This window comes from Gavia stellata, chromosome 6 (assembly GCF_030936135.1).
Source record: "Gavia stellata isolate bGavSte3 chromosome 6, bGavSte3.hap2, whole genome shotgun sequence".
Lineage (NCBI taxonomy): Eukaryota > Metazoa > Chordata > Aves > Gaviiformes > Gaviidae > Gavia > Gavia stellata.
The window spans coordinates 23,366,804-23,380,903 of NC_082599.1; the positions used below are offsets into that span (position 1 = coordinate 23,366,804).

General features: G+C 43.1%; 1 protein-coding gene across 1 annotated transcript in view; it reads left to right on the plus strand.

Moving 5' to 3' along the window:
• The window catches only part of RSU1 (Ras suppressor protein 1), a 120,154-nt gene extending 106,831 nt beyond the window's left edge, over positions 1 to 13,323 (plus strand). Inside the window, exon 9 of the mRNA XM_059818884.1 lies at positions 12,834 to 13,323. Within this exon, the coding sequence (XP_059674867.1) occupies positions 12,834 to 12,936 (103 nt within the window). The 3' untranslated portion in view covers positions 12,937 to 13,323. The remainder of the gene's footprint in view (positions 1 to 12,833) is intronic.
• Positions 13,324 to 14,100: the final 777 nt, after the last annotated feature.

A 14,100-nucleotide genomic window follows, 5' to 3' on the forward strand; every position in this document is an offset into this window, starting at 1 on the left:
GTTTCTGGTAGACGAAAGGAAGCCCAACCCTTCGCTCAAGGTGTTAATGGCATGAAAAAATATTATGTGATTTTCCTGTTGTTTCAGAACCACCTCCAACTGTAGGCAAGTTTGTTTTACAGAACAGAGCTTTTAAGACAGAGGACAAGCTAAAAAAGAAATGGTAAATATTCAAACAAATGTTAGTGTCTTGTGTTACCTCAGGAGCTGGTTCAGTTTGCTGATTGCTCAGTTTCAGTGTGGTCTGAGTAATGAAGAGCTGACTAGTGAGCCTAGTTTGGTGTAATTCCCTGAGTACTCTTGAAGCATAACAAACCCAGAAAGACTGTAATGAAAAATAATAGAAAGGTAGCTGGGGGCTTAACTTACAATCTCTGCTCATTACAGTAAGCGACATTTTCATTGCAGTGTTTACCATAAGGATTATTTGCTGCCACATAACATAGGTCCCTCCTGAAAAGATTCTGGAACAGCTTTGTTGGCATAGTAAAAGCCAGGGAAAAATGCCAAAGATTTGCTTAAAACCCAGTAATTGTTTGCCAAATATTAATGGTGTGATGCTTTGTTCAAAACTGGCTGGAAAATGAGGTGAATAGTCTGTATCATTTTATTACATGGTATCTGTGTGACCATCTTTGGTCTTCCGTAGTAGATGTATATAACTGGAAAACCATTGTATTGCTATTTTTTGCTTCCATAATGAAGTATTTGATATCTGGCTTTCAAAATTCCAGCATTTTAACATGAATGCTGACAGTGATTTTGAAATTGGCTTTGAATCTCCTTGCTCCTTTGCATGTATGTGGACCTGTCTGAGCACAATTCATCAGAGCGTGTGGAAGATTGCCATCATTGGCATGTTTGTGCCAATGTTGGCCAGGGGGTAGTTGAAAGGGTGCTGTTTGGGAACTGGAAAGAGATTTCATGAGGAAGATGGCAAAATTCAATATTTTCATTGACCTGTTATGCATGTTCAAAAATTCGATCCAAGAAAGTTCCCCTGGAACAGCCTTTCTGGAAAGTATATCCATGAGTCAAACAAAGCCAGCTCAGGTGACTGGGTGAAATTGGATTGTCTGTGATGTGTAGCACTTCAGATGTGGTCCTTTGTGTCAAAAAGATGATGTGAGTATCCTCATTTCTTCACCTTTTTCCTGGTAATGCTTTTGGGCAGCTAAATCCAGTGGGCTGGAAGAGCTAGGGGATTCCTCCACCGATGGCAGTGAGCAGCTGCTCCATATCCTTGTTCCCTTGTCCTGCCAGTAGCAAGACTAACCACAAATTCAGAACATGTATATACACATGGCCAGCCATGAACAGATTAGCGTGACAGGAGGACAGATGGCCACATAAACACAGAGAGGAGAAACAACAGCCAGACTGCATTTCTAGGGATCAATGCTCAGGGAAAACCCTATGTCAGGGATCCCTCTGGTACCTGGCTCCCAAATCTTGGATGTTTCAAGCATCAGGCCCCCAGACCCAGTCTTGCCAGTCTACAGCCCCTCAGCCTCCCTGGGAGCTGGTCCCAGACTTTTGGTCTCTCCAGTATCCAGGACTCAGTCCATTGTAGTGACCAGTCAGTTTGACTTGAACTTTGCTGATGGGTCATGCATGCATGCTGTCAGAACAGAGAGCACACTCACACAGAAAACAGTTAGAAACAGGGTCTAAGTAGGACAAAGTGGAGGTGATTTGGCTCAGAGCTTAGCCAAACAAGCGTGGTGACCAGCCTCCTGCTTGCACACTATTGGCCTCATTTATTCGCCACCTGATCCTCGCTCCATTTTCCTGCACTTGTTCTCTGCTATCCACCTTGATCCCTCCCTTCCACTCTCTTAGTTCTTCCCCTAAACATCTCGTAAATCCTGTGTAATCCTTAAATACTTTTCCTCAATCCCAAGACTTCCCCTAAGCATCCCACAGGAAGACCTATGCCCCCTTTACACAGTGGTCCCCAGTGCTTGCACAGCCTTCCAGAAAGTTTCTTGTGTTGGGTCACGCAAGTGGGTTGTGTGGCAGGACTGGGGCTTAGTCCTTCACCTTTGAGGGTCTCAGGAGTGGTGATTCAGGGGGGTTAGGTTGGTTGAGTTCCGCACCATGTGACTGTGTCCCTCATCACTGTTCAGTCTTTGTGTCTATTTGAGGAGCCGTTAGGCAGCCGGCCCTGCAGCCGATAGGGATGACGAAGGTAGGCACCCTGAGAGGGGCATTAGAGACAGCCCAGCAGAGCAGGGCAGCTATATAAACCCTGCATATGGAGAACTGTGGTCCCCTGAATGTTCTCCCTGCTACTGCCAGTGAAATCAGTCATCCTCAGTGTGCAGCAGAGCAGGCTCAGATTAACTCAGACACTTCAGTTTTGCTTAAAAAAAAGAGAGAAAAAAAGAGAGTCTGCATGTCAGTATTTCCCCAGAGTCCCTTCTATACATTTTATTGGTACACTTTGTCTATTACTGGAAAATAAATACATACCTGCCAGACATAGAATAACTTAAAGAAAGTTCTTTGGCTTGCACTTAGCTATTTTTACCCTCTGTTTTCCTTTTTTTTTAATGTTAATTAGGTGCACAGAAAAATGTGTGTAGTAAATCAGTAATAAATATTATGTAAGGGCATTTATCTGAGCAGCAAGCCCCTCAGTGTAGCATTCAAAAAGGAAAATGAGCACTGGTTTGCTTAAGTCCAGAGGACTCCATGTGGACAACAACATTAAAATACCATAAGAATGAAGAAGACCGTGTTTGGCTGGCTCCAGGAGGGCGTCTGTACTGCATGCCAGTAGGTTTTCTGCACCGTGTTAGCTGCCTGTCCTGGGTTAGTCTGAGAGCAGGCAGATGGCCCTGAATATGGTCCCAACAACATGGTTTGGTGAAATGGAGCGAACTGTTGATTTATCTACTGCATGCTCATGACATTACAAATACACAAAGACAAGGGTTGTGATGATACAGATGACTTCAGTAAACAGAACACACGTCTTTCTCACTTGAATAGTCTTTTTCCTTCTTGCTGGTGCATTTTTCTCTGCAGCCACCCGTGCTGGCTTCTGGCGAAGAAAGCTAAGTCCGCTTGTGCATATTCTGTGGCTCTTAATTCCTTTTGATCATTAGGTGGAGGATGTCATTTGTTCTAGTGGATATCTCAGCCCTCAGGGTTTGCAGCTGATGCCCATATCTGGCACGAAATTGTTTTTCTGGTCATACATAAGTGGGAAAGCACCATTTGATCCGTGAAAAGAAAACAAGGGGGGAAATACTCCACTGCAATCTGTGGGAATTCTCAGCCATGAGGACTTCAGGTTCTGACCTATGAAGTTTCTCCACACCTGGAGTGGATCCAGGGGCCGGTCTGCACATGAAGGCTGAACCACTCACCGATGCATTTGAAATGGGGCGTGAGAAGGGAGATCAGCCCTCCTGGATGCACTTGAAAATGTGAGAAATTCTTTGTAATTGAGGTAGTCTGATAGGACTCTATCTAGGTGCAGAAACGAATCATTCTCTCTCTGGTTCTCTCAGGCTGCCAACTCGTTATACTGGGCTAGCTGGGGGTTGTTTCATCAGCCTAATAGATTCTCTAGATGAAATCCTAATTCGTGTTTGTCTGTTTTTAAAGAAATAAGCATAAGCACATCCTCTCCTTTCCATCTTTGTGACAGTTCCATGGAGGTCCCCCTTGTGTGTCTCTCTGGCTTTGTATCACAGCTGAGATTTTCAGTGCTGGGCTCCCTGGGTGTTAGATAGGTCTGACTTTCAGAAAGCAGATGCTGGTGTCCCATGTGTTTTCAAAACCCTCTCTGCCAAAAGCCACATTTCTTGTAAGATCTTTCAAGTTGGGTATGCAAAGTCATTAGCCGGTTTTGCAAGTCTTGGCCTGTGTGTTTTCCTTTAAAAAAGACTTGGGTTTTTGCTAGGTTTCTATGAGCTTCCAGCTGTGCTCCCCTAACAAGCCTCTCATTTAAAGTACTTGCTTCAAAAGGCTGCTAGCCTCAGAGAATGTAAGGAGAAGGCCTTCTTTTATTACTGTATATTAATTAAAGAAATGCCTAACACCTACTTGGAATTCCTTTCTGGGAAAAAAAAAAAAAATTAGTTCTCCTTAACATGCAAGATGGTGAGTTCAAAGAAGCAGGGATTACATTAACCAGTTTAAGAGTGGATGTGTCTGACAGAATTAAAATTATCCAGTAATTGCCAGCCCTATAGGAGAGCAGGTGTTTGTAAATCATAGTTACCCAGCTCAAATCTCTCCACACAGACATGTCTACCCTGAGGTCTCCTTATACGTCCAACTGGACTGTATTCCCTTTACAGTTGCTGTGTTGTCATGGCAGGACTGATGATGTGAGGAGCACCCCAGGGAGCTCCTGAGCTCAGACCAGAGGTCAATCTGGTCAGGGTCCATCTCTGACAGTAACCTGTAGGGAAAGAGGGTGGGAAACATGGCACGTAGAGATTGAGTCTGTCTCTTCTTTAGGTATATGGCACAGCAAATGTAAAGGGGAGAGACTGGGGTTCAGGGATCTGACAGAAGGGAGCCCTGTGGGGAATTGAATGATAAAGTGGCCAGCAGGAGGCACAGGGGATGGATGGGCTTATTTTGGAGGATGCACGTTCTATGCAGTCGCTAAGACAGTGAACTCCAGGATGGTTTTTGCAGAATTTTTTTTTTTGCTTATTGAGATTTGGAGTGGTTTTAGGCAGGAATTCGCAGTAAGTCAACATTGGGCTGTTTTGACTCAGCAGAGTCTATAATGTAAGGTAGCTAACAGCTTGTGAGTGCGCGCAAAGTAGGAACAGAGAGGGAGTGGTTGCTTTGGGTGGACTTCGTCTAGCATTTGAAAATATCTGAACATGTCTACGTGTCAGCTAGCTGCCCACTGTCCACTGTAGTTGGTGAAAATCTGTAACAGAGTATAGCAACTAAGCATCTCACAGCAGACACTTGTATTTGGTCACCCAGAACACTCTCTGCTCCGCTGGCTTAGTTAGCCAGGTGTCCACTGACTGCCACATGGTCTTGGATACCTAGCTTTCCACCTGTACTGAATCCTCTCCTTGTTTTCTAATTTGGGCTCCAAAAACTGAAACTAGCTACAAAAAAGAGCAAAACCAAGGTGGGAAGAGGTGATCAGTTCCCCTACGGAGTGCCTCTGGGGGTTAAGACCCCAGAAAGCTCTTGAGGGGATTAGGGGTTTCTGGTGATGCAGAAAGTCTATTTGAAAGGTGAAGTGCAGGACTTGGGGGGATTAGGGAGGGTGATGCTGGGGCAAACTCCGTAGCAACTTTGGGTTATGAAGATTATTGGGGCAGGTAGAGGGAACAGAAAAATATCACAGGCTGTTACACTTCGGAGTGTCTTGGGGCTGGGCTCTGGGGTGTGGAGATTTGGGGCAGTCTGAAGTATTAGGCATACCAGAGTGTGAGTGGGCAATAGAGGAAGACAAACTGTTACAGACCTAAAAATACTGGAGCAGTTTTACAACACATTAAGAGCTGCAGGTTTAGTAGCCCGGAGGCTCTTGCAGCGTAGCAGACATGCAGCACCGCCAGTGCCTGCCCTCTTCAACCGGTCAGCGCTGCCTCCATTTCGGAGCATGAGTGAGCTGGTACACAGACAGATGACAGGCCAAAGATGAGTTTTTTGAAGAAACTTGCAGAGAGCTTCGGATGATGAACATCTCTGACACTGCTGCCATCTGCTTTCGGAGCACTTGCAAACAAGGGGCAAAAAATTAGCTGAATAAAATGAGTCACTCTTGTCTGTTCTTCCTTATTAAGAATCCTAAAACTTCAGCTTGCCATCTGAGTGTGCTAGGAAACCAGATATTCGTTTCACTTACCCATGCAATGTTCCTCTTAACTTAAATCATCTGACTTATGTCGTAGAGAATAAAAATAAATTATTGGTAAACTACCAAAATAATATGATACTTGCAAAGTAATTTTACCCCCCACTATTTTCCTTCACTGGTACATTACTGGCAAATTAAACTCTAGTATCTGTTTCCTTCCTGGGAGAAGATGTGATTTGAGGAGGTGACGTGTTAGCAGCTCCCACGGGAGAAAAGGCCAGACTCAGTCGCTCAGAGGGGATACCAGAAGCAGCAATAAGCTACACAAAAACTGCTAGGGCAAAAGCATCTTGCAGTACGTGCTTGAGAATTGTAACCAATACAGGCTAGCCAGCACGTGTGAGTCTTGCAAGCACTTCTTTCAGCTGTGGGTCTTCAGTGATATCACCGCTGATTCAGCCGTTCCCCTCTCCTACTTCAGCAGCTGGGGCTGGGGACTGTCCTGTTGAGGTCACTGTAAATACCCACATCTGAGGCTGCATCTGAGCATTAAATACCTGCCTGAACCTGAGCTTGAGCTTTTGGAAAAGTGAGCAATGCTGGAATGTTTCACCTTTGTTTCTAAGATTACAGTACCTACCTGGAGGTAGCATCTCTCCAGGATCGTATTTAACTGTGTGCATCCTTTTCATTCTGCATACTCACCCTGTAGGTCTATGACAGACGTAAAGTGAGAGCAATGTATTTCTTATGGCTCATTCCTGAAATCCTCTTTCAAAATGCTTAAACTCAAGAAAACCAATGTGTGCATCAAACACTTCACACTATTTCACTAGCTTACACAAGTTCATTCTTTTCATCTCTGGGAGCATGTAGCTTTCAGCTGTTTTGTTGTACAAGAGAGAAAAATTCAAGGCAATTGTGCTGAAGGTGGTTTTTGAAAGGGGCTCTTTTGAACTTTATGAATTTTAACTATGGTTCTTTTTTAAATTCTGAGATTTTGGTAGCAAGACTGTATGCTTTCAAGTTTCAAGGCTCCATGCCTGATCTTATGCTGTAAATTGCAACATTTAGCAATTTGGATTTTAATTTAGAAGGATCACCTACTTTCCTAAATGCTTAAGTAATGTGGCAGGCTGTGATTATTGATTCTCTCTGAATTTATTACAAGAAAGCTGTGTTCACTCTTTCCTCTTGGGAATGCCCCTCCTGAACTGCATGCTTGCTAGTGACAGCTTAGACCCCTGATACATAACCAAAGACCTTGCCTAATATCCTTGCAACTGCTCACGGAATTTTTATTAAGTAAAAGCATCATTAAAGTAGACAGAATGATGAAGTTTAATGAGCATCTTTCTCACTTGATATTGTTAGTTTTGCTGCAGCAGCCATAATGCTCTCATTTGTTACTTCCAGTGGGGCAGATAGAGAATGCAGGGAGATTTTGTTTATGTTTATATTTGCATACAAAGAAACATTTATGTTCATGAGAAATATTTGCTTTGAAAAATATATACAAGGAAAGAAAGCAACTGGAAATCTCTATCTGAGGGCTTTCTGCATTTTCAGTCTTGCATTTAATCTCCCCTTTCACTTTAACATAATGAGAAGGCTGCATGTAATACTGTAGCGGCTAAGTCTACAAAGGTTCAGCAGTTTGTGAACTGTGGTTATAATAACTAGCTTCTGATTGTTGCTGCAAACCACAAACATCTCAAATATTTATTTGCACTCCAGATTTTATTCTTCAGCTGAGGTTTTGATCTGCGAGCTGTGTGTAGCATCCTGCTCAGAGCTGTACCAGCCCCGTGAACAGGTGATGTTCCAAAATACCAAGTGTGAAGGTGCTTCCATGAACGTATTATCAGCGCTTATCTCACAAATCTGCCTTGAAACAGTAGCCACAATCTGCCTTGATATTCCTTTGTCCGTTTATGGAGACCATCTGCCTTCACTAAGGATCTAGTCATACAAACAGACATGTCAAGGTGCCATCTCCTAGTACATTACCATCCATCAGCTGAGCTGCGTAATTGTCTGTGTGCATGTCTTAAGCTGACCTCCACTGCCGAGGACAGTGTGCGAGTGTCTCTGCCTAACACGTTTGACTTCGCAGTGATGCCAGAGCAAGAGCATGTACACAGTTAATTACTACAGCTTGGCTGCCAGACGGTGACATGCAAGCTATGGTTTCTGTGGCTGTGTCCTTCCAGTAGGTATCGAAATCATTAAGGACTGTATATGTAAACTCCACATCTATTACAGCCAAGGGGTTGTACGTTCTGGTGTAATTCAGATAGTTGCTTCTCTGTGTGGATCAGCTCCCTTATTTTTTGGGGTTTTTTTTTTCTGTTGGTTTTTTTTTTTTTTCTTTGGGAGCTGTAAAAGTGGTGTCTGTTGTTGTACCAGAAGTTCATTGAAAATTGTGAATTCTCTTTTCCCTAGTGTAACAGAAGGCAAATTCTGTCCCAGAGGCATTATCACAGTCATTATTGTATTTAAATGTTGTTGTGACACCATATGTCTCCTCATATTTGATGTGTGCAAACACAAGAGAGAGTCCCTGTCTGTGAAGGCTTGTATAATCTAAATACATCTGATCCTTGCTCTTTGCATAGCAGACTGCTGTGATGGATTGTAAAGCACTTATCTTCAGTTGAGACAGCAATGTGCAGCTGAAACTTCCTTGAAATTTTGCCAGGGAAACCTAAGTAGATACATTTGAATTGCTTATTTCAAACCAAATAATTATTTTCCTGGATGAAACTCCGGTGCACATGCCGATAGAACTGGTTGGACATGAGAATAAGTAAAAAGAATGTAAAAGTGCTGCAGATGTCTGCAACTCATGCACATCTACTACTACTAACATAGTATTTGCATGGGGCGGAGGCAATTGCTGGAGCACCAATAGCACTGAGTGTCGTAAAGAGCAAATATAAAAGAAAAACTCTGCCAAAATTACTTACAGGTCAATTGGGATTTTTACTGCTTAACACGTGCAGTAGCCGCTGGACCTCATTTTGCAGTGAAAAGGCGTTGCCCAAGTAGACTTTACCAGAACTCTGAAGTTCATTCAAAATTGTCAATATTCAGTTTCTGTACTTCAAAAGCATACATGTGATCAGTAGAATTCCCACCACACTCTTTTATTTCAAAAAAAGTTCACTAGCCTGAGCTCTGCCAGTCCACAACCTTGAACATTTGCGCTGAGAAAGCAGGAAATGAGAGGCAGAATGAATGCCGAAAGTGTGATCTGAAAGGGAAATTCATATAAAGTTTCCAAAGCAAAAAAGTGGAGCCTAAACCAGCCCGAGCAAAAAAAGGCTATGTAACACCTGAAAACCTCTAACGCTGTTATAGTCCTCTCTAGGTTGGCACTAACAGGGCAAAGGAGCTGTGGGGCAGCAGGAGGTGGAAGACAGCACAGTGACCCAGGACCGTTCCCAACCGTGAAGTTCTTTTGTGCTCAGATACAGTGGATCACTGGATTCTCTGTTAATTCAGTGCTTAAAGTCCCAATGGGGACTTTCTTATCATATGAAAAAAACTCACATTCTACTCCAACGTAGCATTATTTCTCTAGAGCCAAAAAATAACTTGAATGTTAATTTAGTATTTAATCAACTATAGGCGTTCACAGATTTGAGCATGCATTTCCACTTCTCTGTTGCTAACTTCGCAGAGTTACAAAATTATTGCTGACAGTGGTTCAAATGCTGCGCTGCATATCATTGAGAACAAGATGCTGCTTGTTCCCTCACTTTTTCTACCCTGGATTGGTTTCTGATAGGACAACCTCCTTGAATGACACTTCTGTGCTCTTCCACAATGATAGCATTTCCTGATACCGAAACATCTCCTTCCATATCTTCCCTCCCCCAACTCACTTAACGCCTTTCAAAACAGGACAGTTTTAGGATGGATATTTGATTAGTACGCATACTGTGTACTTGAATAAAATATAGCCTTTTGCTGTTGAGGCTGTATCTCTTATGAAAAGAAAAATATGTGTGTTGTATCTGATAGTAAGAATGCAGTTATCACGGAGGGTCAGGGCTTTCTGTGTTCATCAGGAAATGGCATCTGATCCCTTGTTGACAGTAGGTGATGGCACACACAAAATTTCAGTAAGGTGAAGTAATATCGTAGATTACAGCTGTATTTTCCTTGAGCAAGGCTATTTTGGGTACAGTGCACCTTGACAGCAGCCTGTTTAGCAGCATGATGTAAAACTGCAGCTGCTGAGGAGGTGAAAGCAAGCGCTGCCTCTCCACGCCACCCTATGAGAAGTTCTAATCCCATTCTGCAGTCCAGGAACCCCAGGGTTGAAGTATCTTACAGATACAGCAAATAAAGTTCAGAGCAGGTGGTAGCTTTTAATCTCCTGACATAGAATAAAATTACAATTAGAATAGAATTACGAATAGAATAGAATAGAATGGAATAGCATATTTCCATTGGAAGGCACCTACAATGATCATCTAGTCCAACTGCCTGACTAATTCAGGGCTGACCAAGTTAAAGCATAGTATTAAGGGCATTGTCCAAATGCCTATTAAACACTGACAGGCTTGGGGCATCGACCACCTCTCTAGGAAGCTTGTTCCAGTGTTTGACCACCCTCTCGGTAAAGAAAGGCTTCCTAATGTCCAGCCTAAACCTCCCCTGGTGCAGCTTTGAACCACTTCCACGTGTCTTATCACTGGATACCAGTGATGAAGAGATCAGCATCTCCCTCTCCACTTCCCCTCCTCAGGAAGCTGTAGAGAGCAATGTATGTCTTACCTAAAGTCTCTCTGTATCTGACATAAATAGCCCCTCCATGGCCATGCCTTATAGCACAGTAATTCAAGGAAATTTCTGTCTGTTTGGATCCTTGTTCAACGTCTCTTGCATACAGTTGACTGCATAGTCCACCAGGCCCTGTAGAAGAGGGAGGGCCCATCCTCTGCTGAAGTTAGTTTCAGCCTGCAAAGCAAAAGAGGTCACTGTATATAAAGAGTCACTTTACCTCTGAGATACTCTCTCAGGGTGATACCCACTGCAGAACTGTGTATCTGCTTTCTGGATAAGCAACAACATATCATGAGTAACAAAGTCCGTCCTGACATGATTAAGCCAAAGTGGCAAAAGGATCTGTACCTGGTCCTTGTTTGCAGCAAGGGCTGGACAGACATGGAAGCTACATACACGGACTGCAGCGGGAGAGTGCATGTGAGGGTGTGTGTCATAGGCCAGTGCAGCTCACCTGTGATAGCTGGGACCTTCTGCGTGCCCCAGACACATGAAAATGCAGGACCTGGGTTCTGTGGCAACCCATCCAGATTTTGATGCATCAAACGGCAATTCTAGGAGTTTCTCAACCCCAAGCCCCTGGATCTGTCCTGTTTCTTGACAAAGTCCACCAAAAGGTGGAGGTGCAGGGACACAAGGAAGGCTGTTGTGGGAACTGGTGCTGTTATCACAGAATCATTAAGGTTGGAAAAGACCTGTAAGATCACCAAGTCCAACCATCAACCCAACACCACCATGCCCACTAAACCATGTCCCGCAGTGCCACGTCTACACGTTCCTTGAACACCTCCAGTGAGGGTGACTCCACCACCTCCCTGGGCAGCCTGTTCCAATGCTTCACCACTCTCTCAGGAAAGAAATTTTTCCTAATATCCAGCCTGAACCTCCCCTGGCACAACTTGCGGCTATTTCCTCTTGTCCTGTCGCTAGTCACTTGGGAGAAGAGACCAACACCCACCTGTCTACAACCTCCTTTTGGGTCTTTGTAGACAGCGATAAGGTCTCCCCTCAGCCTCCTCTTCTCCAGACTGAACAACCCCAGTTCCCTCAGCCGCTCCTCATAAGACTTCTTGTGCTCCAGACCCCTCACCAGCTTCGTTGCCCTTCTCTGGACACGCTCCAGCACCTCAATGTCCTTCTTGTAGTGAGGGGCCCAAAACTGAACACAGGATTTGAGGTGCAGCCTCACCAGCGCTGAGTACAGGGGCACGATCGCTTCCCTACTCCTGCTGGCCATATTATTTCTGATACAGAAATCTGATCTTCTTCAGTAGCAGAATTCCTATCAAGTGGTAGAAGTTAGTGCCTAACTTGACTGGCAACAGCCTAGTACGGGATTGGGGTGGACACTCACCAGCATTGGGCTGAAGTATTAGCAGGGGGACACCTTTCAGAGGGATTTTGGTATTGGTGTCAACATTGCAAGTGTTTATACAGCTGAATGAGCAGGAACAAAGCTTGTATTTGTTCCCTTCTAGATACGCTGACGCCCCTGCAAAGTACGTCTTCAAAAAGCACTTTATGTCAATAAGGGAAGTTAAGTTTGAGCTGTGTTTATTTTGGGTAGGTTTTTAATTTAGTTTAATCAGTATTACTCATAAATTATCTATTAATTACTATGTGATATTTAGCAAGATCCTCTCAGCCATGTAGTCTATTTAGCTCGCTGTGAATGCTAGCCATCTTAATTGTAGGATACTTTGTCAACATTTAATCAGTAGTACTTACTAATGTGGCATTGATGTGTTGGTAGCTGTCCCAGTACTATCAATCATGTGTGAACAGCAAAGGCGGCTGTGACACCATTGCTCTCTGTCACATTAACAAGCCTTTGGGTATTCTGGTGATGCTCACTTCGCTCTAAGTGGGCACTCTATCTCCCCAGTTCAACCCAATTTTTGTCATTGTCGACTTGAATACACATCCTTGCAGCCTTCTGAGCCTTATCCCGTAACTGCAGAATAAAGGTTGCTAGTTTCTGAAGGCAAAACTGATTGCTCCTTCACTGCTCCAAAGGCCTGCTTTTCCCAATGTTACTCTCCTGGTAAGTCATGAAAAACTTCGTATTATGGACTACAGCATGAGATCTAATAGAAAATTCAGTGTGTTGAGACAAAATAAATATAATGACCTTCCTTTCTTTATTCTAGTAACTAGATGCATTGTTTAACATGCTGCAGAGTAAAAGCCTATGTTTAATGGTTGTATCACAAATATTCTTTGTCTCATTTCCTTACAGTCTTTATGGCAGACACATGCAGGCAAATCCTGAACCTCCAAAGAAGAACAATGACAAGTCAAAGAAGATCAGCCGTAAGCCTCTGGCAGCCAAGAACAAATAAGTCCCTGGCTTCTGCCTCTGTTTTTGTATCTTTTACATTGCTTTTGCATGTGCCTATAATATTCCTACGCATCTCCTGTTACTCATAAGAAAGCAGACACTAGAAGTAAAAGCAATTTACTATGTATACTGCTTTAGAAGATACTGCTTAAGGAATACAAAATTACATATTCTCCTACTTGTGGTCACATTTATGTAGCCATTTAATATATCACTGTCAAACACATTTTAGCTTTTGTATTTATATGTATATTAATGTCCTCTCTTCACATGTATCACGTCCTGTTAATATCAGCGGGTTTGCACCTATATTATACAATATTAAATTTCATATAATATTCCAAGTGATTTTAATAAAGGTCTTTATTTGTATTGTGTTTCAATTTCTTCAGTAGGACTTCTGAACAGCGAATTCACTGAGGAACGTATGTGTCCAGTTTCCTACAATGTGTTAATTTCTTGTGTAGGAGTATGATAGCATTTTATCTGATACAAGTTAGTTAAAATATAAAGCATTCTGTTCAAGGAGTGAAAAATTTTAATCAGTTTCTATTTCTTTTTTACATTGCTATGTCCTGCTCTTTTGCCTTGAAGGTTATTTTGAAATCAAGGAGTAGGGGAAGTGAGAGAGGAAAGAAAGAAAGACTGTCTTTGTAAAGAGCTGCTAATTGCCAGCCTCAATTTGGGGAAGGACAACTTTCTCATTTGAAGAAAATGGTATTTCTGCCAATTTTTTAAGTGATTTTTTTTTTAGGCAGAAAACCCAAATAATGTATTTAATCTCTGCTGAAAGTGCTTGTATTGAAGAGCTGTTCCAAATGGCTTTTGAAAATGCCACAGGTTCTATATTTATCTGTACAAAGCTGGCACCACAGCCAAGCTCAGAAATCGCAAATTGTTCAACATCTCAGCTTCAGGTCTTAGCAGCGGGGAAGAAAAACCTAAACTCTACAGACAGTGATTTCCAAACAATATTAGTCTTAGCAGAGCAAAAGCCAGCCAGGAAACTGAAGGAGCAAGCACCGGTATTCATACCTAGATAGCTCGTGTCAGGACCTTCCTGCCCTTGATTTCCGATTTCATGAATTCCGTACCTGAGCAACCCATTGCCAAGTGTCAGCTGCCATCCAGACAGCAAGCCAGGAAACATGCCCAGACTGCCGAA